This window comes from Mustela nivalis (genome assembly GCF_964662115.1).
Source record: "Mustela nivalis genome assembly, chromosome: X".
In the NCBI taxonomy this organism is placed as follows: domain Eukaryota; kingdom Metazoa; phylum Chordata; class Mammalia; order Carnivora; family Mustelidae; genus Mustela; species Mustela nivalis.
In genome coordinates this window covers 15,397,135-15,420,165 of record NC_139040.1, presented here as the reverse complement: position 1 = coordinate 15,420,165, position 23,031 = coordinate 15,397,135, and the positions used below count along the sequence as shown (strand labels likewise).

Genomic DNA, 23,031 nt, shown 5'->3' with positions numbered 1-23,031 from the left:
CTCTCTTTTCTTTTCTTTCTTTTTCTTTTTCTTTTTCTTTTCTTTTGTCTCTCATTTGGGTGGGGAATCCTGATTGCTCAGAAGTGTTCCAGGGTGCACCTTGACTGCACCACGGTTGATTCATCCAGCTACATATGTTAAGCCTTCTCCCACCAAAATGACTAGGAGGAGGAATGACCAACAGAAGAAAAATACAGAGGATGGACCTTCTGCAACAGAGCGAACGGCTATCAACATAGACAATATGTCGGAAAGAGAATTCAGGCTAACAATTATCCAGGCAATAGCTAGGTTGGAGAAAGCCATGGATGACCAAACGGAATTGATTAGGGCTGAGCTGAAAGCGATGAGAGATGATGTTCACAATGTTAGGGCGGAGCTTAAAGCTACCAGGGAGGAGGTTCACAATGCTCTCAATGAGTTCCAATCTAATCTAAACTTTCAAAGCTAGGGTAACTGAGACAGAAGATAGAATTAGTGATCTGGAGGACAAATAGATAGAGAGAAAGGATCAGGAAGAAGCCTGGAACAAACAGCTTAGAACCCATGAAAACAGAATCAGGGAAATAAATGATGCCATGAAGCGTTCCAACGTCAGAATTATTGGAATCCCTGAAGGAGAGGAGAAAGAAAGAAGTCTAGAAGATATAGTGGAACAAGTCCTTCATGAAAATTTTCCCAATCTAATGAATGGAACCAGCATTCATGTACTAGAGGCTGAAAGGGCTCCACCGAAGATTATAGATTCCACAAAAACATCACGACACCTGATAGTCAAATTGAGGAATGATAATTGTAGGTATAATCTCTTGAAAGCCACTAGGGCAAAGAGGCTCCTTACTTACAGAGGAAAGCCCATCAGAATAGCGTCAGACCTGTCCACAGAGACCTGCCAAGCCAGTAAAGGCTGGCAAGATATATTCAGGGCACTAAATGAGAAGAACATGCAGCCAAGAATACTTTATCCAGCAAGACTGACATTCAAAATGGATGGAGAGATAAAGAGTTTCCAAGACCGGCAAGGCTTAAAAGACTATGCAACCACCAAGCCGACACTGCAGGAAATATTAAGGGGGGTTCTATAAAAGAGGAAAAATCCTAAGAATAGCATTGAACAGAAATATAGAGACAATCTAAAGAAAGAAAGACTTCAAAAGTAACTCGATGTCAATAAAAATGTATGTATCAATAATCAGTCTCAATGTGAATGGCCTAAATGTGCCCATAAAATGGTACAGGGTTGCAGATTGAATAAAACGACAGGACCCATCCATATGTTGTCTACAAGAGAACCATTTTGACCTAAAGATACACCCAGACTGAAAGTGAAGGGATGGAGAAGCATTTTTCATGCCAATGGGCCTAAAAAGAAGGCTGGGGTAGCGATTCTCATATCAGATAAATTAGATTTTAAACTAAAGACTGTAGTCAGAGATACAGAAGGACACTACATAATCCTTAAAGGGACTATCCACCAAGATGATCTAACAATTGTAAATATCTATGATCCCAATATGGGAGCAGCCAATTACTTAAGAAAACTGTTAATCAAGATAAAGAGTCATATAGATATGAATACACTAATCGTAGGAGATCTTAAGATGCCTCTCTCAGAAATAGACAGATCATCAAAGCAGAAAATCAATAAAGAAACAAGAGCATTGAATGACACATTGGACCAGATGGACCTCATAGATATATACAGAACATTCCACCCTAAAACAACAGAATACTCATTTTTCTCAAGTGCACATGGAACCTTCTCAAGAATAGACCACATACTGGGTCACAAATCAGGACTCAACTGATACCAAAAGACTGAGATTATTCCCTGCATATTCTCAGATCACAATGCTTTGAAACTGGAGCTCAATCACAAGGAAAAGTTCAGAAGGAACTCAAACACCTGGAAACTAAAGACCACCTTGCTTAAGAATGCTTGGATTAACCAGGAGATCAAAGAAGAACATAAACAATTCATGGAAACCAATAAGAATGAAGACACTTCAGTCCAAAACCTATGGGATACAGCAAAGGGGGTCCTAAGGGGGGAATACATAGCCATCCAAGCCTCCCTCAAAAAAAATTGAAAAATCCAGAATACACCAGCTGTCTCTACACCTTAAAGCACTGGAGAATCAACAACAAATCAAACCAACTCCACACACAAGAAGGGAAATCATCAAGATTAGAGCTGAGATCAATGAGGTAGAAACCAGATATACAGTGGAACGTATCAATGAAACTAGAAGCTAGTTTTTAGAAAGAATCAATAAGATCGATAAACCATTGGCCACACTAATCCAAAAGCAAAGAGAGAAAGCCCAAATTCATTAAATTCTGAATGAAAAGGGAGAGATAACAACTAACATCAAGTAAGTAGAAACAATCATCAGAAGTTATTATCAACAGTTATATGCCAATGAGCTTAGTGACCTAGATGAAATGGATGTATTCCTGGAAAACTATAAACTCCCAAAACTGAACCAGGAAGAAATCGACAACCTGAAGAGACTGATACCTAGTAACGAGATTGAAGCAGTGATCAAAAACCTCTCAAAAAACAAGAGCCCAGGACCTGACGGATTCCCTGGGGAATTCTACCAAACTTTCAGAGAAGAAATAACACCTATTCTCCTGAAGCTGTTTCAAAAAATTGAAGCAGAAGGAAAACTTCCAGACTCTTTCTATGAAGCCAGCATTACCGTGATCCCCAAACCAGGCAAAGACCCTACCAGAAAGGAGAATTTCAGATCAATATCACTGATGAATATGGATGCTAAGATTCTCAACAAGATCCTAGCAAACAGGATCCAACAGCACATTAAAAAGATTATCCACCATGACCAGGTGGGATTCATCCCTGGGCTACAAGGATGGTTCAACATTCGCAAATCAATCAATGTGATAGAGCAAATCAATAAGAGAAGAGAGAAGAACCACATGGTCCTCTCAATTGATGCAGAAAAAGCATTTGACAAAATCCAGCATCCATTCCTGATTAAAATACTTCAAAGTATAGGGATAGACAGAACATTCCTGAACTTCATCAAATCTATCTATGAAAGACCCACAGCAAATATCATCCTCAATGGGAAAAAGTTTGCAGCCTTCCCGTTGAGATCAGGAACAAGACAAGGATACCCACTCTCACCACTCTTGTTCAACATAGGATTAGAAGTCCTAGCAATGGCAATCAGACAACAAAGAGAAATAAAAGGTATCCAAATTGGCAATGAAGAAGTCAAACTCTCTCTCTTCGCAGATGACATGATTCTTTATATGGAAAACCCAAAAGACTCCGCCCCATACTACTAGAACTCATACAGCAATTCAGCAACGTGGCAGGCTACAAAGTTAATGTGCAGAAATCAGTGGCTTTCTTATACACTAACAATGAAAATACAGAAAGGGAAATTAGAGAATCGATTCCATTTACTATAGCACCAAGAACCATAAGATACCTGGGAATAAACCTAACCAAAGAGGTAAAGGATCTGTATTCGAGGAACTACAGAACACTCATGAAAGAAATTGAAGAAGACCCAAAAAGATAGAAGACCATTCCATGCTCTTGGATCGGAAGAATAAACATTGTTAAAATGTCTATAATGCCTAGAGCAATGTATACTTTTAATGCCATTCCGATCAAAATTCCACCGGTATTCTTCAAAGAGCTGGAGCAAATAATCCTAAAAATTTGTATGGAATCAGAAGAGACCCCGAATCGCTAAGGAAATGTTGAAAAACAAAAATAAAACTGGGGGCATCACATTACCTGATTTCAAGCTTTATTACAAAGCTGTGATCACCAAGACAGCATGGTACTGGCATAAAAACAGACACAAAGACCAGTGGAAAAGAGTGGAGAGCCCAGATATGGACCCTCAACTCTATGGACAATTAATCTTCGACAAAACAGGAAAAAATATACAGTGGAGAAAAGACAGTCTTTTCAATAAATGATGCTGCGAAAACTGGACAGCTATATGTAGAAGAATGAAATTTGACCATTCTCTTACACCGTACACAAAGATAAACTCAAAATGGATAAAAGACCTCAATGTGAGACAGGAATCCATCAGAATCCTAGAGGAGAACATAGGCAGTAATCTCTTCGATATCAGCCACAGCAACTTGTTTCAAGATACGTCTCCAAAGGCAAAGGAAACAAAAGCGAAAATAAACTTTTGGGACTTCATCAAAATCAAAAGCTTCTGCACAGCAAAGGAAACAGTCAAAAAAATGAAGAGACAGCCCATGGCATGGGAGAAGATATTTGCAAAAGACAGTACAGACAAAAGGTTGATATCCAGGATCTATAATGAACTCCTCAAACTCAACACACACAAAAGAGGCAATCATATCAAAAAATGGGCAGAAGATATGAACAGACACTTCTCCAATCAATACATACAAATGGCTATCAGACACATTAAAAAATGTTCATCATCACTAGCCCTCAGGGAGATTCAAATTAAAACCACATTGAGATATCACCTTACAGCAGTTAGAATGGCCAAAATTAACCAAACAGGAAACAACATGTGTTGGAGTGGATGTGGAGAAAGGGGAACCCTCTTCCACTGTTGGTGGGAATGCAAGTTGGTGCGGCCTCTTTGGAGAACAGTGTGGAGATTCCTCAAGAAATTAAAAATAGAGCTTCCCTATGACCCTGCAATTGCACTCCTGGGTATTTACCCCAAAGATACAGATGTCATGAAAGGAAGGGCCATCTGTACCCCAATGTTTATAGCAGCAATGGCCACGGTCGCCAAACTATGGAAAGAACCAAGATGCCCTTCAACAGATGAATGGATAAGGAAAATGTGGTCCATATATGCCTCCATCAGAAAGGACGAATACCCAACTTTTGTAGCAACATGGACAGGACTCGAAGAGATTAAGCTGAGTAAAATAAGTCCAGCAAAGAGAGTCAATTATCAAATGGTTTCACTTATTTGTGGAGCATAACAAATTGCATGGAAGACTTGGGGAGTTAGGAGAAGGGAGTTGGGGTAAATTGGAAGGGGAGGTGAATCATGAGAGACTATGGCCTCTGAAAAACAATCTGAGGGGTTTGAAGTGGTGGGCGGGGGGAGGTTGGTGGTGGGTATTATAGAGGGCACGTATTGCATGGAGCACTGGGTGTGGTGAAAAAATAATGAATACTGTTATGCTGAAAATAAATAAGTTAATATTTAAAAAAATAAATAAATAAAGTAGAGGATTGCAAAAAAAGAAAGAAAGAAAGAAAGAAAGAAAGAAAGAAAGAAAGAAAGAAAGAAAGAAAGAAAGAAAGAAAGAAAGAAACCAAAGCCCACCCTGGCACCTTTGAGGTGTTCTGGAAAGGTTCTGCTTGGGCTTGGTGATGCCTATAGGAGACAGGCATGACCCAGTACCTCAGAGAGGCTACAGGCTCTGGGCCAGAAAGAAGTACAGGGTGGGCCATTCACTGGGGGCCAGTGATCTCATTTGGGGAACACACAGGAAGCAGATTCCCCTGTGGGCCAGAGATTAGTGGAGGGACAGAATTTATTCCTGTCTGACAGGGTAGCTCTTCCTGGAAATCCTCAGGGCTGAAGAATTGAGGGAGAGCCTGAGGCAGGTGAAATCTAGGCCCTCCCTCTCCTTGGATCTCCTATCAGGGAGGGAGAATGAGCAGAGAATGTTCCAGATCCAGAGTCAGATGACAAATACGGACCACAGACTGTGGGCCAGGGGTAGCTGGAAGCTGTGGAGTCTGGGGCAGTACTGGAGGAGTGGAAAGAACTTAGTTTCAGGCCAGAGCTGGCCCTGAGTGATTGCTCCAGGTCCACCCATGTGCATATATTGCTCATGACCTGGGACTATGTACCTAATCTCTTTGTGTTTCCACATCCCCTACTGCAAACTGAGGTTCCTGACAGCATCAACCTCACAGGCTGGTCCTGAGGATTAGAAATAATTCATTTGGTATTTGCTAGAAACTGGGTAAGGGGCACCTGTTTTCTAGGTTGGAAAGAACAGTGAACTAGACACTCTTTCATGGATCTTCCATGAGACACTAGACAAGTAGCACAACTGTCGTGTAGTGGTATGTACTCTGCACAAAGTAAAAATTGGATGGAGAAATGCAAATGGGTGGACAGCAACTTTAATCGGGCTGTCAGGGAAGGCCTCCCTGAGGAGGAGACATCTAATGTGAATCAGAGTAACAGGCCTTGGCAGTTAGTCCTTTGGGAGGGCCCTGGCCTCTAGCAAACACCCTCTTCCCCAAGGTGGAATGAAAAGGTACACTCATGGGCATCAGTAGATCGTTGTGGGGCATGAGGCTCATGTCTGTGGCTTCCGGCCTGCTCCTGATCTCTTGTTTCTGAATTCCTGCCCTGCTCCAGCATCAGATAAGGATGCAGTCCAACAGAGACTGCCGAATGATCAAGGACCATTTCATGACATCCCTTCCCTGTAACAAATACAAAAGGCATAACATTCGCCAAGACTCTGGTAACTAATTTTTAGTGGGGGAGCCCAGGCATCTGTAAAGAGCTCTGTGTGGCTCCTTTCTTCTCTGCTGGTCAGATATTACTGTGGGCTTGCCCTTGAGGAAGGACCATGCGACACTGCCAAATATTTATGCTGTTAACTGTTACCCCCAACGTTCCCCTGATGGATCTGTGGCCAAGTACTAGCATGACAGTTCACAGTGGAAAGGTTAGATACTAACCAGAATTCTTGAAGATTATTCAATCCTGGATCAGAATGACACTAATTCCAGAAGACCCAAAGCATCACTGTGGTCCATCAGGCACAGAGAGGGACAATGGAAGTCAGGTCATTATTGGAATTTCACCTCAGTACAATCTCTCAGTGGTCTCAGGTTTTCCACCAACCCACCCAGTGATCCTAAACAAGTCCTTTTCGTCTTACCTATTTGACATGTGCAGAACGTATAGATCTTGGAGAATGACAACTAAATATAAACTTAATTGGTTGTTTACTTCAATTACAAGTAAATTACAATTCATTTCAATTTCAAGCTGTGTCACTTGTGGCTCCATTGTGTTAGCCATCAACACATTCCTGGCATCGGGTTTATCTATTTGGTTGAGCAAATGCTTTTTTTCTCTCTCTTTTAGAAAATATCACCAGAAAGACCTTGCATTCAGCTGGAAAAGGCACCATCACTTCCTACCTCATGCTTACATCAACTCTCTGAACTAATGTCAGAAACTGTTCTTTAGGGATCTTGATCACCATTCTCTTGTAACAGACACCACACTGTTCCTTTCATCAATGACATCATTGTGATGGAGAAGTAGAAACTAATAGACACATTTGCAACACACTTGAAAGCCAGAACACAGGAACTAATTCTTACATGAAATCAGAGGCATTGCAACATAGTTAAATGTTTACAGATTTAGTATTTTGGGGCAGGACAAGATTGTGCTTCTACAGTGAACAGCAAATAGACAAATCTCAATTATCTTACCATTAAAAAAAAAGACATAGCAAAGGGTAGGTATGAGGTGCTGGTGATAGCACATATGTTTATATTCTTGTAATACTAGAACCCCTGACAAGTGACTTGAGAACTGGCTAGCTTGGAGTGGGGCCCAGAAGAATAAAATTCTCTGACCCTACATCTATGGCCTCATAGGGAGCTCCGTGTGACCACTTGACAGAAAAACAAAAAGCATCATACCTGATTTTCAGGTGGAACAATCCAATATGCAGGCATTTGTCCATATTAGTTCTCTTTTTTATTTAATTTTATTTTTTCAGATATCAGTTTTCTTTTTCCCCATTATATACTTTCTCTTTTTTTGGTAGTTTTATTTTTTTCCAGTATTCCAAGATTCATTGTTTATACACCACACCCTGTGCTCCAGGCAATACATGCCCTCCTTAATACCCAACACCAGGCTCACCCAACCCCCCCCAACCTCCTTCCCTCCCAAACCCTCAGTTTGTTTCTTAGAGTACACAGTCTCTCATGGTTCATCTCCCCCTCCAATTAGTAGTACATAATGTTACCCTATATTTAACAGTGAAATGACACAAATGGATGATCAAGGAGTTCCATAGGTCAGAACCTTAGGCAGGCTCGATTGGGTTCTCTGCTTAAGGTCTCACACAATTGAACTCAAGGTTTTGGCCATGCTAGGTCATTAATTGGAGACTCAAGAGAGAGAAACCACTTCCAAGCCCTTCCAGGTAATTGGCACCTCTAGTTTCTTAAGGTTGGAGGACTGTAGTCCCCTTTCCTCTGCTGTCTCTAGGATAGAGCTACTCTGAGCTCCTAGAACCACCTTCACACATCGCTACGTCCACCCCTCCATTGTCCAAGCAGTAATGATGCATCATGGTCGTAGAGGCAAGGATGCATTTATGCATGGACCATAAATATGAACATCCACTCAGCAAGACTGATGGTGTTGCAGATACCGCTGACTGCTCCATCTGCCAGCGGGACAGACCAACACTGAGCACCCCCAGGCGGTCAGTCAGCTAACTACCAGTTGGCAGACTGATTATTGTGGTCAACATTCATTAGGGAAAGGGAGCTCTATGTACTCCAATAGACAATGATTCTTGATATGGATCTTCCTTCCACCCATAGATGTTTGAGGAAACCAGCATTCATGGATTTAGAAAATGCCTTATCCACTGTTATGGTATTCCACACAGCATCACATATAAACAAGGAAATAGCTTCTCAAAGCACATGCTTATGGCATTCAGTAGGTTTATTAACTACCTCATAATCCTGAAGTGAAGGCTTCAAAAAAGTCCTGGAATGATCTTTTAAAGCCACAGCTATGGTTCTAACATGACAGCAGAACCTTGAGGGGCTGGGATAATATAACTTAGAGGATGTCAATCCTCTACTGCATTAGCCAGTATATGCAGATGTCCCTCCCATAGACACAATTCACACCTCTATTAATGAAGGGATGGCAGTGTGAGGGACTCCTCTCACTATTACTCTTATGTATCCAGTAGCCAAATTTTGCTTCTAGTCCTCACAACCTTAGGCTTTCCTGCACTGCATGTCTTTATCCAAAGGAGAAATGCTTTCCACAAGAGGCCTAACAATGACTCCATTGAAATGGAAATAGACTCTGCCAAGGGGTCAGGCTGGAGTGCTCTATTCCCTTCATTTTGGGAATGGAGCCTGATAGCCTGATGATTTCAGGCAAACTTGGGGGTCCTACGCAGTGTGGGGAGATGAACCCTGACTGGTAAGGACACAGGACTGCCATGACACAAGACTATGTGCACAATGTTTGGGATTTTCTCAGCACTCTCATGTTGGTGATTAAAGTCAAAGGAAAATTACAGCAATTCAGTTCAGGCAGGGCATCTAATGGTGCTGGGTTCATTGGTAACTAAGCTGCGAGTCATCCCCTCAGGCCAAGCCATATGACCGGCTGAGGGGCTGTCTCAGGCAAAAGGAAAAGAAATGGAGACTGTATAGGGTGCTGGCTGGCTCAGTCAGTGGAGCACATGAGTCTTGAACTCAGGATTGTGAATCAGGCCCCATGTTGTGTGTAGAGGTTACATAAAATACAAAACTTTTAAAAAGAAGTGGCTAGTGTAGAAGACAAGTATAAATATGAGCTACAGGCCTGTGACCTGCAAAGGAGCGAGGATATACTGTAGGCCAGTGACTTCAGGGCATTCCTCCACTTCAGGGGGAAAACAAACAGACAAATAACAAATTATCTTTTTAAATGCATTATTAAAGCAAACTTTATTAACAGAAATTTATAACATTAAAGTTCCAAAGCTTTTTCATAACCTCAAGTAGACAATTTTCTTAACTAACATGTACTGAAAGGCATCACCAATATCCAGTGCCATTCAACTGGTTCATGTTACACATTGATAACTTGAAAACAGAATTATAAGTTTGGGGTGTAATTATTTTTCTTGAGAAGGTGGTCAAGTTCTAATTTTTCTGGTACCTTCTGCAGGTGCCTTATTAAGTCTTATCTTTTAAATCTGAAAATAGAGAGTCAAGTCATTAACCAAAAGACACCCACAGAACCATAATGTAGAAGGCACTGTGGGGGACAGAAAGGGAAGTTCACAATCTACAAGGGAATAGAAAATGGACCATTTTGGTGAGGGACAACCCAGCAAACACAAAGAGTATCAGTATTTTGATGTCTTGTCCTACCTCAAAATCCAGTGTGAACAGAAGTCTTCTTGAACTTGGAAGAGTGAGGGAGACTTAGATAATATCAATCTAATAACAGCAGAGAAAACATGAAATCTGATTGAAGACTACAGTTGAGAAAAGGCAAGCAAGGCCCAACCACACCCCTCGTCCAGCACCACACTGGGACCCGCTGTGCTACAGAGTTTCTGTCTATACCCACCTTGCTGCTTCCTTGACGGACAATAAAACAAAATTTGTCCCGCAGTTCTACAGATCCTTCCATTCCTTCAAGCAATTTGAAGACCTTTTCATATTCTGGAGATATAGGGGTGGGGGGGAAAGCCCTTCAATATCTCTAAAGTATGAAGAGGAGGTAGAACTCAATCTTGGTGTCTCAGCAATCATTCAAGAGCTAGAATGTTACAGAGTATGTGTGCTTTCCATACATTCATTCAGACACCCGAACATATCCACCAACGGAACTCTACTACACAATAACCAATTAAGAGACATAAAAGAATGACAACAAAAAACGGTTACTGGGACATTTCAGTCAAAATAAAGAGAAACTGTCCTAAAGTATGTGAAAACACAATTCTGGCGAAGGATTAGCTACAAGACCTCAGTTGAATCTAGTCTAAATCACAGAATGGGAAAGACTTCATGTAGTTTCACTGCTGAAAATTCTTATCGCACTTACTTTGTCCAAATCGTCGAATTTCCTCCTTTAATTGATGTTTCATTTCAGCACTAATTTCCACTGGTATTGGCAGTTGATCTGGCACATCTCCCAACACAGACATTGCTTTGACCACGGGCTCATCTGCAGAGTGATAGCTGGGAATGATTCCTCCCACGAGTACATGACTACAAGCTTTGTGAATCAGCCCACCCTTGCAGACACTGGTTAAGTCATGACACAAAGAATCTAATTGTACCACCTCCTGCCATACTTATAAGCTCTGGAGATCAGATTTAGACCAGAAGCCATCAGGTGGGGATCAACCACTTTCCCTCCCCTCCCCGTGGATACTGGGAAAGACAGGCGCATCTGGAAACCTAATTGAATGTGGAGCTACGCTGACATGCATTTCAACTACCTCACAGACACATCCATGTGCTCCACAGTCTCTAAAATTTCCTTTTATAGCAGAAGAATATACCAGCTAGATGTATCAGTACTGAAAATTTGACCTCGGGAAAAATAATACAATAAAGAAGCCTCCTCTATTCTTGGCACAGTGCATAAGCACAGAACACACTTGGGCAGTATAACCAATTAACATTCACAGAGCCCTGGGACTCAGGATTCAATGTTCCCTTGATGTCCTCTACAAGGTGAAAAGCTGAACATGTCAATTGATGTCAGGATGCCTGATATTGGCACTCCATCACTAGAAATCCCAGTCAGTAAATGACCTTCTTCATCTGTCTTTTCTGTCTCAGGAGATAAATTTTTTTCTACACCACGTCTGACACCTCTACTGCTTTTACTCATCCTCCTTTGTGCCAGACATGTGCCCAAAACTGGGAGATCAGAAAGGAACCAGACAGACAGAACAGATAAAGATAATCCCTGCCCTTATGGATCTTACATCTTCATGGGGAAGGCAGAACTGAGGTGGAAAATAGGCAAGAGGATTCACACCGTTTAATTTTCTGTTAAGAAGGAAGTCAGCAGTTATGTGACTGAAAGCAAGAAGGGAAGCCTTCCTGACCTCTCAGGAGGTGATCCCTAGGCAGAGCCAGGCACAGGAGACAGAGTTGGCCTGTATACATGCAGAGGAGGAGTTCCAGCTCCCGTGTGGGCCATGCAAGGCCCCTAGGAGGGGATGAGTTAGGGCCATGGAGCAAAGGACAGAGACAAAGAGAGCAAGGAGAACACGGAAAGAACAGATGATGGCAGGAAAGGATGGCGGGTCCAAGTCATGCAAGGTGTGGGAACCAGTGTTAGGAGCTCAGACTCCATTCTGAGTGCTTGGGGAGTTGATGATGGGTTTCAGGATATGCATGTAATGATCTGATTTCTATATGGACATGGTCACTCTGGGTGCACAGGAACAAATGGGCTACACAGGGTCAAATGGGAAAGCAGGACACGAGCTCAGAAGCTACTGGAACAGCCTGCTGAGTGATGAGGCAGTGTTGAATGCGGGAGAGTGTAACAGTGGGACTCAGGAACAATGACAGTGTCAAGAGGAGAGAAAGAAGATCAGAAAGGAAAACAAAGGTAAATTCAATAAGGAGAAGGAAACCAGTAGAGTCCAGAGTTTGGGAAGCCAGGAATGTCTCCACAAAGAACAGAGTGAACACGTGGTCCAGTGTGACTAAGAAATTAATGGCAGTTACACCCAAACCCAGTGACCTTGATTGGAACTGATCCTGAGGCATGGAGGAGCCAGAGGCAGGGGTATCCTGGGTCAGGTCAGGGAGGGGAGGGGAGGACAAGCATCCTCACCATCTTCCGAGGACATAGCTGAGTCTCCAGAGTGGGATGCTCCCTCTTCTTCCTGTTCAACTTCCTGTTCCACTGACAGTGCCATGCTCGGCTGTCTCTTAGATGGAGGAGGACTCATAGGTTCTCCATGACGTTTCATTTGGTTTTCAGGCCCAATGGCAGACTCCTCTGCTTTATCACTCATCACTTCCTAAGGAGAATCAGGAAACAAGTACCATTAATGATAAAAATGTAACCATGCCCAAACTGCATTCTACATTTGTATATACAACATGCATCTGCATCATTTATATGAGTTTTCTCAGGGACCAAAACTTACCATGCCCACAAACACTCTGTATGGGAAAACAGAGGAAGTTAATATACCAGTGTAGTCCAAAGGCAAATATTGTACATGATAAGTCAGATTTCTTTCAGAGGAGAGATAGTCCAAGGCAGTGGAGGAGTAGGAGACCTTAGTTTCATCAGGTCCCAGGAATAGAGCCAGTTAGCCATCGAATCATCCTGAACACCAGGAACTCAACCAGAGATCTAAGAAAATAATAGCTGCATCTCCTCAAAAAGAAAAGTGATGACTTTATGCAAGGTAGGAGGTGTGGAGAAGTGAATCCCAGGCAATAATGAGAATATAAACCGTGGGGTGGGGGGATTGGGAGGTTCCATCATCTGGGACTGGGACTGGGACTGGCATCATCAGGGACTGGGAACTGATATAGCAGTGGAGCACAAAATCAGAACTCTTAGAAGTCTTCTCCAGTGGTGGAATGTCCCTACCTGAAAGATGCTCAGGTGGCAAAGTGAGGTGGAGCCCTAGGTGGGACAGTGTGGTCTCAGGATTCCTTGGGTCCCAGGAAGACCAAGAGTGCTTGGTGAAGAAGAGTTCCCAGGCATGAAAGCAAGGAATCAGGCTGCAATCAGCATGCCCAAGAGTGGGATCTCAGCTCACAGTTGCCATATCCTGTGAACCAGAGCACACAACAGGATCCTCCTCCATCCCCCTGGTAGGAATAGCGTGGGTGCATGCTGCAGGATTCTTCAGGGTTTGGAGACTCAAAACAGGGTCGGTCACAGCCTGGGTGAGCATGGAGTGTGAGACCAGGAAGAAAGGTGAGGTTTGACGGCTTTTCCCTGAGGGCCACAGAGGAGTGGGGGCCTGAGCTCTCTCGGCTCTGAGGCTGGAGATTGGGACTGCCATTTTCATTCTCATCTGCTAAAGTGCTGCAGAAACCCTTCAGGACACAAAAGCCACAGAGAGCAAACCCAAGCAAATTACTAACTTGGCTCCAGCAATGGCGGAGCAATTCCACCTGGGACAGACACCTGAAAATCAGTGCAACAGGTCCCTCCCTCAGCAAGAACATCAGCTAAGACCAAGTTTTCTGATCATAGAGAAATGCAAAACTCCAGGGTTAGGGGAAAATAGGATATAGAATTCATGGGGTTTTCCCCACAATTATTACTCTTTCAATTTTTTTTCGCTTTCCTTCTTCAACTAATTTCTTATTTTATCAACTCTTTTTTTAATCCTTTTTAATTTTGATGCTTACATTTACATTCTAAACTTACATTGTGTTTAATTATATATACAAGTTTTTCTTTCTTTAAAATTCTGGGAAGCAGTTTCTTCTAACAAACAGACCAAAATATACCCAGAATCTACTGTATGGCTCATTCTTTTCACCTGTCTAATCATATTCTCTTTTATTCCTTTTTCTTCATCTTCTTTTTTGTTAAAGTTCTCTTTAGTTTTCATCTTCACAGTTATATTCTATCCTTTCAATGTATTTAATTTCATTGTTATATATGTTTAAGATATTACTCCTTTACAATTTTGAGACATAGTTTCTTCTAAAAAAAAAAAAAAAAAACAAGAAAAATCACTCAGGACATAGTGTATTGCTCTGTCATGTTCACCTGTCAGTTATATTCTCTCTTTTTTGTCTTTTCATCTTCATTTGTATAGTTACATTCTATCCTTTCATTATATTTACTTTCATTTTTGTACATATATAAGTTTTCTTTTCTTTTTTTAAAAATATTTAATTAATTTATTTGACAGCAAGAGATCACAAGTAGGCAGAGAGGCAGGCAGACAGAGAGAGAGGAGGAGGAAGCAGGATACCTGCTGAGCAGAGAGCCCAATGCAGGGCTCAGTCCCAGGACCCTGAGATCATGACCTGAGCCGAAGGCAGAGGCTTTAAACCACTGAGCCACCCAGGAGCCCCATTCTTTTCTTTACAATTTTGGTACTTAGTTTTCTCACAAAAAGACCAAAGTACACACAGGGTCCAGTGTACTGCTCTGTTCTGTTCACCTGTTTGATTATACTCTCTTTCTCTTTTTTAATTTTTGTTATTGGGTTCTGGTCTCTTCTGATGTATTTAGTGTATATGTCTCTGGGGTCTTTGTTGCTATCTTAGTATTTTGTTCTCTGTTCATTTCTCTCTGGACAAAATGACAAGATGGAAAAACTCACTTCATAAAGAGAATAAGATGCCATACTGACTGCCAGGGACCTAATCAATATGGATATAAGTAAGGTATTAGAACTAGAGTTCAGAATATTGATTATAAAGATACTAGCTGAGCTTGAAAAAAGCATAGAAGGCACTAGAAAATCCCTTTCTGGAGAAATAAAAGAAGTAAATTTAAACATGTCAAAATCAAAAAGATTATGAATGAGATGCAATAAAAAATGGACACTATAACTGCTAGGATAAATGAGGCAGAAGGGAGAATTAGTGATATAGAAGATAAAATGATGGATAATAATGAAGCTGAGAAAAAGAGAGATTTAAAAACTACTGGATCACAATGGGAGAATTCAAGAGGTAAGTGATATCATAAAGTGAAGCAATATTGGGCCAGCTGGGATCCCAGAAGAACACAAAAGAGAGGTTGTTGGGGGGGGGACGGTGTATTGGAGCCAATTATAGTGGAGAACTTCCTTAATCTGGGGAAGGAAACAGGTATTCAAGTCCAGGAGGCACAGAAAATCCCCCTCAAAATCAATAAAAATAAGCAAACACCCCTGATAGTGAAACTTACAAATCTCAAAGACACAGAGAAAATCTTGAAAGCAGTTAGGACAAGAGTTCCATAACCTAGAAGGGTAGAAACATTTGAATGGCAGAAGACCTATCCACAGATACCTGGCAGACCAGAAAGGACTGGCATGATATATTCAGGGCCAAATGAGAAAAATATGTATCCAAGAATATTTTATCCAGCTAGGATGTCATTCAAAATAGGAGAGATAAAAACTCTGCAGGATAAACAGAAACAATTTGTGACCACTAAACCAGCTCTGCAAGAAACATTAAAAGAGATCCTTTCAAAAATTAACAAGACAGGAAACAACGTGTGTTGGAGAGGATGTGGAGAAAGGGGAACCCTCTTCCACTGTTGGTGGGAATGCAAGTTGGTGCAGCCTCTTTGGAGAACAGTGTGGAGATACCTCAAGAAATTAAAAATAGAGCTTCCCTATGACCCTGCAATTGCACTACTGGATATTTACCCCAAAGCTACAGATATAGTGAAACGAAGGGCCATATGTACCCCAATATTCATAGCAGCAATAGCCATGGTCGCCAAACTGTGGAAAGAACCAAGATGCCTTTCAACAGACGAATGGATAAGGAAGATGTGGTCCATATATACTATGGAGTATTATGCCTCCATCAGAAAGGATGAATACCCAACTTTGTATCAACATGGATGGACTGAAAGAGATTCTGCTGAGTGAAATAAGTCAAGCAGAGAGAGTCAGTTATCATATGGTTTCACTTATTTGTGGAACATAACAAATAACACGGAGGACATGAGGAGATGGAGAGGATAAGGGAGTTGAGGGAAATTGGAGGGGGAGATGAACCGTGAGAGACTATTTTGGACTCTGAAAAACAATCTGAGGGCTTTGAAGGGGCGGGGGGAGGGAGGTTAGGTGAGCCTGGTGTTGGGTATTATGGAGGGCACGTATTGCATGGAGCACTGGGTGTGGTGCATAAACAGTGCATCTTGGAACACTGAAAAAAATAAAATAAAGTTTAAATTAAAAAAATTAAAGAAGAATTTTAAAAATGCATGGAAACAAATGAAAATGAAAATACAACTATTCAAAACCTTTGGGATGCACCAAAAGCGGTCCTAAAAGGGAAGTGTTTGACAATACAGCTTTTCTCAAGTAACAAGAAAGGTCTCAAATATACAATCTAGCCTTACACTTGAAGGAGCTGAAGAAAGAACAGCAAGAATGCCTAAACCCAGTAGAGGAAGAGAAATAATAAAGTTTAGAGTGGAAATCAATGAAATAGAAACCAAAAGAACAGTAGAACTGATCAACAAAACTAGGATCTTGTCCTTTGAAAGAATTCATAAGATTGAAAAAGCCCTGGCAAGATTTATCAAAAAGAAAAGAGAAGGGACCCAAATAAATAAAATCATGAACGGAAGATGAGAGATCACAAGCAACACCAAAGAAATACAAACAATTCTAAGAACATATTATGAGTAACTGTATGAGTAACTGTAACTTCCAGGCAATCTGGAAGAAATGGTTGCATTTCTCTTTTTTTAATATTTTATTTATTTGACAGAGAGAGAGAGATCACAAATAGGCAGAGAGGCAGGCAGAGGTGTGGGGGGGAGCAGGCACCCTGCTGAGCAGAGAGCCCGATGCGGGGCTCAATCCCAGGACCTGAGTTGAAGGCAGAGGCTTAACCCACTGAGCCACCCAGGCGCCCTGAAATGGATGCATTTCAAGAGACCTATAAACTACCAAAACTGAAACAGGAAGAAATGGAAAACCCAAACAGACCCATCACCAGCAAGGAACTTGAAACAGTAATCAAAAATCACCCAACAAACAAGAGTCCAGGGCCAGTTGGCTTCCCAGGGGAATTCTACCAAAGATTCAAAGAAGAATTAATACCTACTGTTCTGAAGTTATTTCAAAATACAGAAATGGAAGGTAAACTTCCAAATTCTTTCTATGGGCTAGCAGTACCTTGATCCCCCAAACAGACAAAGACCCCACCCAAAAAAATTACAAACCAATATCCCTGATGAACATAGATGCAAAAAAAAAGTCTCACCAAGATACGAGCCAATAGGATCCAATAGTACATTAAAAGGACTATTTACCATGACCAAGAGGAATTTATCCCTGGGCCGCAAGGATGGCTCAACATCCAGAAATCAGTCAATGTGATACTCTACATTAATAAAAGAAGGGACAAGAACCATATGAGCCTCTCAATAGATGCAGAAAAAACACTGGACAAGATACAACATCCTTTCTTGATTAAAACTCTTCACACTGCAAGCATAGAGGGAACATACCTCAATAACACAAAAGCTATATTTGAAAAGCCCACTATGAATATCATTCCCAATGGGGAAAAACTGAGACCTTTACGCCTAAGGTCCTGGACATGGCAAGGATGTGTGATCTCACCACTGTGGATCAAAATAGTACTAGAAGTCTAGCCTCAGCTTTTAGACAACAAAAAGAAATAAACGCATCTGAACAGGCAAAGAAGAAATCAAACTCTTACTCTTCACAGGTGACGTGATACTCTATGTGGAAAACCCAAAAGACTCCACCCCAAAATTGCTAGAACTCATACAAGAATTCAGCAAAGTGGAAGGATATAAAATCAATGCATAGAAATCAGCTGTATTCCTATACACTAACAATGAGACATGAGAAAGAGAAAAGAAGGAGTTGATCCCATTTATAATTGCCCCCAAATCATGAGATACCTAGGAATATACCTAATCAAAGAGATATAGAATCTCTATGCAGAAAACTATAGAACACTTAGGAAAGAAACTGAGGAAGACTCAAAGAAATGGATAAAACATTCCGTTCTCATGGACTGGAAGAATAAGTATGTTAAAATGTCTATGTTACTTGAGCAATCTATACATTCAATGCAATATCTATCAAAATATCATTAAGTTTTTTCACAGAGCTGGAACCAATAATCCTAAAATCTATATGGAACCAGAAAAGACCCTGAATAGCCAAAAGAATGTCGAAAAGAAAACCTAGTAACCTCACAATTCCAGACTTCAAACTCTATTACAAGGCTATAATCATCAAGACAGTATGACACCGGCTCAAAACACACATAGGTCAATGGAACGGAATAGAGAACCCAGAAATGGACCCTCAGCTCTATGGCCAACTAATCTTTGACAAAGCAGGAAAGAATGTCCAATGGAAAAGAGACAGTCTCCTCAATAAATTGTGTTGGGAAAATTAGACAGCTAAATGCAGAAGAATAAGAACGCACCATTTCCTTACATCATAAACAAAAATAGTCTCAAAACGGATGAAAGATCTAAATGTCTTTAGGACTTAGGTGGACAGGAATCCACCAAAATCCTACAGGAGAACACAGACAGTAACAACTTAGATTTGGACCATTTGACAACATCTGACAAGGACATGAGAAGAAAAGAACATTATAGGCCTAGATTTCTTTCCTAAAAATAGATATAAAAATTATAAACAGAAGATTAACAAACAAAAAACACAAAGAGGCAAATAAGAGAGACTTCATGTCATGATGTTGTATATTCCATGAAGACAACATTGGGTTCAAATTTGAAAATCTATGTATAGTATATTTAGAAAAAACAAGGAAAAATTCCATTATTAATTTTGTACAAGGGTACAAGTTCAAGAACTATTCATGATTAAAAATCATCAGCAGGTTGGGGACGCCTGGGTGCCTCACTCATTTAAGAGTCTGCCTGCAGCTCAGGTTAGGATCCCAGAGTCCTAGGATGGAGCCCCAGATCAGGGTCCTTGCTCATTGGGGAGTCTGCTTTGCCCGCCTCCACTGCCACATCCCCTACTCATGTTCTCTCTTTCTCTCTCTCTCCTCCCCCTCAAAAATAAATAAAATCTTGAAAAAATTATTAGAAGGTTAAAATAAAAGCCAGTTTCTTTGACCTAGTAGAGACTATTCACCCCAAAACATCCTATAGCAAATATTATACTTAATGGTGATATCCCAAACACTTTCTACCTACATTGGCAACTAAGAGAAGGATGTTCACCATCTACTCAAGAATATATGGAATTCATAAGGTGTGCCACAGTACCAGGAAACTATATTAAGTATAAATTTTGGAAGGGAGGAAGCCAAAATGTCACTCACAGATGGCATTTTTTTGTACATAAAATATCCTAAAGGATATAAAACAATTAAAGTTAATAAAGGAACAATAGCCAATTTACTGAATGTAGGACCAAGAACCAAAAAAGACACATCTATTTCTGTGGAATAATGAAAATATTTAGAAAAAGAAATTCAAAATACCATTGAAAAGAAGGTTAAGAGCATCAAAACCCAGGGAGTAAACCTAATGAAAGGTGTGTTGGAGCACTCCACGTAAAACAGAATACCTCACCAAGAGATGATAAAGGCATCAGTAATGGGGAGTTAGAAATTTTGCTTGGATTTCAAGACTCATTATTAAGTCACCATTGTCATCTCGGCCCAGAATAATTATTGCATCATACTTAAAATGTTGTGGGAGGCCATGGTAAGGCTTGAGACGAGGACCAAACCAGGCCCTGACTTGTGCCTCCTTTAAAGGCTGAATAGCCGAACAAAAGGCTTAGGTCCATAAAGTTGAGTAGCACTGAGAAAGGGTCTGTGCTATGTGTTGTGTGCTCGCCTACGTGACTTCCCACACATTTGATAGTCAGATAGAAATGATTTGGTTGGGGTCAGAAATTCTTGGCTGGTCCTTGCTGTCCTTGCATGGGCTATAGACTACACCGTTGTAAGGCTGTGCTGTGCTTACATAAACTATGTCTTGAGTGACCTTGAAGTCAGTACATCTGGCGCTAGAAGGTCTGCTATTGGTGCTTGGGAAATAGATAATGGGAAAGCTTGAAGAATTTTCTGTGCATGTTGCAAACTCTTTAGTAATCGGCTAAAAATAGATACTTTTCTTATGATTGTTTCTGTTAGCTATATAAAGCCTCACAGCCTTGAATAAAATCGGCACTATTAGACATCCTCCTTGGTGCTCCTCCTGCCCCCATCTCTTTGTCTCTTAATTTCTTTTCACCATCCTCTTACCCTCTCAACCCTGGTCGGTTTGTCGCGCCAGCCACAGCAAAATGTAATTGACTTTTTAATTTAAAATTTTAAAATCCCACCCTGTTAATATTGTGAATAATTCATGACCTGATACTAAAGAGTGTATGGATATCAAAGGGCCTAAAATAGCTGAGATGTTATTTAGGCAAAAGCACCAGGTTGGAAGACACACATGGCCAGACAGCAGACGTAGGAGCCATGACAACGCTATGGGGTTGGAGCAAGGGTGGGCGGATACACCAGTGCTACAGGACAGGGAGTCTAGACATAACTCGGGAAACAGCAGGTGCTAGGTTGCTGACACCAGGACCTGCAAACCTTTGTGATCCATTCAGTAAGTCCTCCTGCTCCCTGCAAGGGACTGCACCTCTGCTCTGATTCCCTTCCTGTCCATACAATATGAATCTCCCATGAATAGGAGAGCTAGAAGAAACTTAGGATATTACCTTCATGGTTTTAAAAAATAAAACTTTTGAAAAAAATAAAAGCACTGACCATGAGGAATAGATTGATTAAGTAGACTAAATTAAGCTGAGACTATCTGTTCATCAAAAAGACACTATTAAGGGAGTGACATGGGGCACCTGGGTGGCTCACTCAGTTCAGCATCTGACTCTTGATTTTGGCTCCAGTCATGATCACAGGTTTGTGAGATCAAGCCCCATCTTGATCTCATACTTAGTGTGAAGACTGATCGTGATTCTCTCTCCCTCTCCCCCTACCCACCCCCACTCACCAGCACACTCTCTTTTAAAAAAGAGAGAGAGAGATTCACAAAACGAAAGATCAGCAGAAGACACACAAACTTATATATGTAAATATATGTTGAACAACAAATCAATTTTAAACTACAGATATCTCAATAAAATGTGGGTGAAGTTCCAAAAGGCTTTTCATGAAATACATACATGACTGGCCAATAAAGCACATTATTTCAGCACCAAATGCACATGTAGACATAAGGAGAGCCCCCCACACACACCCACCAGGGTGGCTGAGATTAAAGACTCCCTATACTAAGTGTTTCTGAGCCTAGAAGGCAACCAATTCTCATATATTGTCCGCCCCAGATTCCCACTTTGATGACCACGGTCACCCATAGAAGGTTAGACAGAACCCCTGCGAGACTGAGATCCAGAAACCCAGGGAAACTACCCCACCCCGGGCGGAGACAGAGCACCCAAACAAGAGCAAACCACCCAAAGTGCCCGAGAGCCCCCGAGTAAGAATTCACCCCAAAGGCTGAGTGAGACAGACCACACGAGGGAGAGTGCACCCCCTGAGCAGAGCCCCCAGAATGCCCCCCCCCCGGCAACGGCTGAGACAGGGCAGCCGAGGAAGAGCCGCCCACCTCCGTAAGGGGGACCAAGTGCCCAAGGAACCCTCCACCCAGGGCTGGGAGGGGGCACTCAAGGAGAAGCCCGCTTCTGGGCAGAGATGGACCTTCCGAGGAAGAGCCTGGGCTCCCCAGACGGCAGCGGGAGCGCCAAGAAAGAGCCCAAACCCCCAGTGCGGAGCGAGCACCCAAGGTGAAGTTCTCTCCCGGCCACGCCCGGCTCAGACGGAGCCCCCCGGGGACAGCTTCCCCATCGCCTTAAAGCATCGGAGGAACGGCACCCCCATAGGAGGGGACAGAGCCCCCACGAAAGTCTCCCCAGGACTACGAGTCCCACCAGGGACCAGCAGAGCACCACGGAAGCCCAGGCCCACCATGGCTGAGACAGAGCACCCCGGGAAAATGCCCCCTCGGGCTGAGGTCAGAACCCACCCACGTCTCTCCACAGAGCTGAGGTAGATCCCCCTCAGGAAGACACCACAGCCAAGGGAGAGGCACTTTCAGGGCCCAGGGACAGCGCCAGGGGACAGAACCCACTGTCCCAGGGTTAAAATCCTGACCTCGTTCCAGGCGCCTGGAGACAAGAATGGCAGGGACGTCGTGGTGCCTCTCAGGTGGGACTGTACAGAAAGGTGCCCCCTGGGAAACCTCTGGACATCCGCCCCCTAGGGGATCTGGGAGCCGTGCGCACACACAGCTGTCCGGCCAGAAGGCTGATCTACTTCTTTTTACGGCCCCGGAGAGGTGTAAGGGCGTTTACACGACTTGGCGGGCTGTTGGCCACACTGCCTTGCAGCAGCCCGACCCCCCGAGAAGCTGTGTGCGGTGCGGAACCAGGTGCTGGAGAAGCCTGTTGCCCCCCAGGGGCCAGCTGTGCCCGCTGCCCAGAACCAGGAAGGAAGTCTTTCCGGCCGCGGCTCAGGCGCCCCCTACAGGCAGAACTCGATCACACAGGCCACAA

The 23,031-nt window shown here is 42.3% G+C and overlaps 1 protein-coding gene across 1 annotated transcript; it reads right to left on the bottom strand.

Annotated features, from left to right (window-relative positions):
- Positions 1-9,712: 9,712 nt before the first annotated feature.
- LOC309856433 (uncharacterized protein) lies at positions 9,713-22,706 on the bottom strand. Its single transcript, XM_082717640.1, has 6 exons — positions 22,631-22,706; positions 12,609-12,798; positions 10,851-10,973; positions 10,371-10,465; positions 10,169-10,237; positions 9,713-9,990 (listed from the first exon to the last, which is right to left on the bottom strand). The coding sequence occupies exons 2-5, from the start codon at positions 12,790-12,792 to the stop codon at positions 10,223-10,225; spliced, it is 417 nt and encodes a 138-aa protein (XP_082573766.1). The 5' UTR covers positions 12,793-12,798; positions 22,631-22,706; the 3' UTR covers positions 9,713-9,990; positions 10,169-10,222.
- Positions 22,707-23,031: the final 325 nt, after the last annotated feature.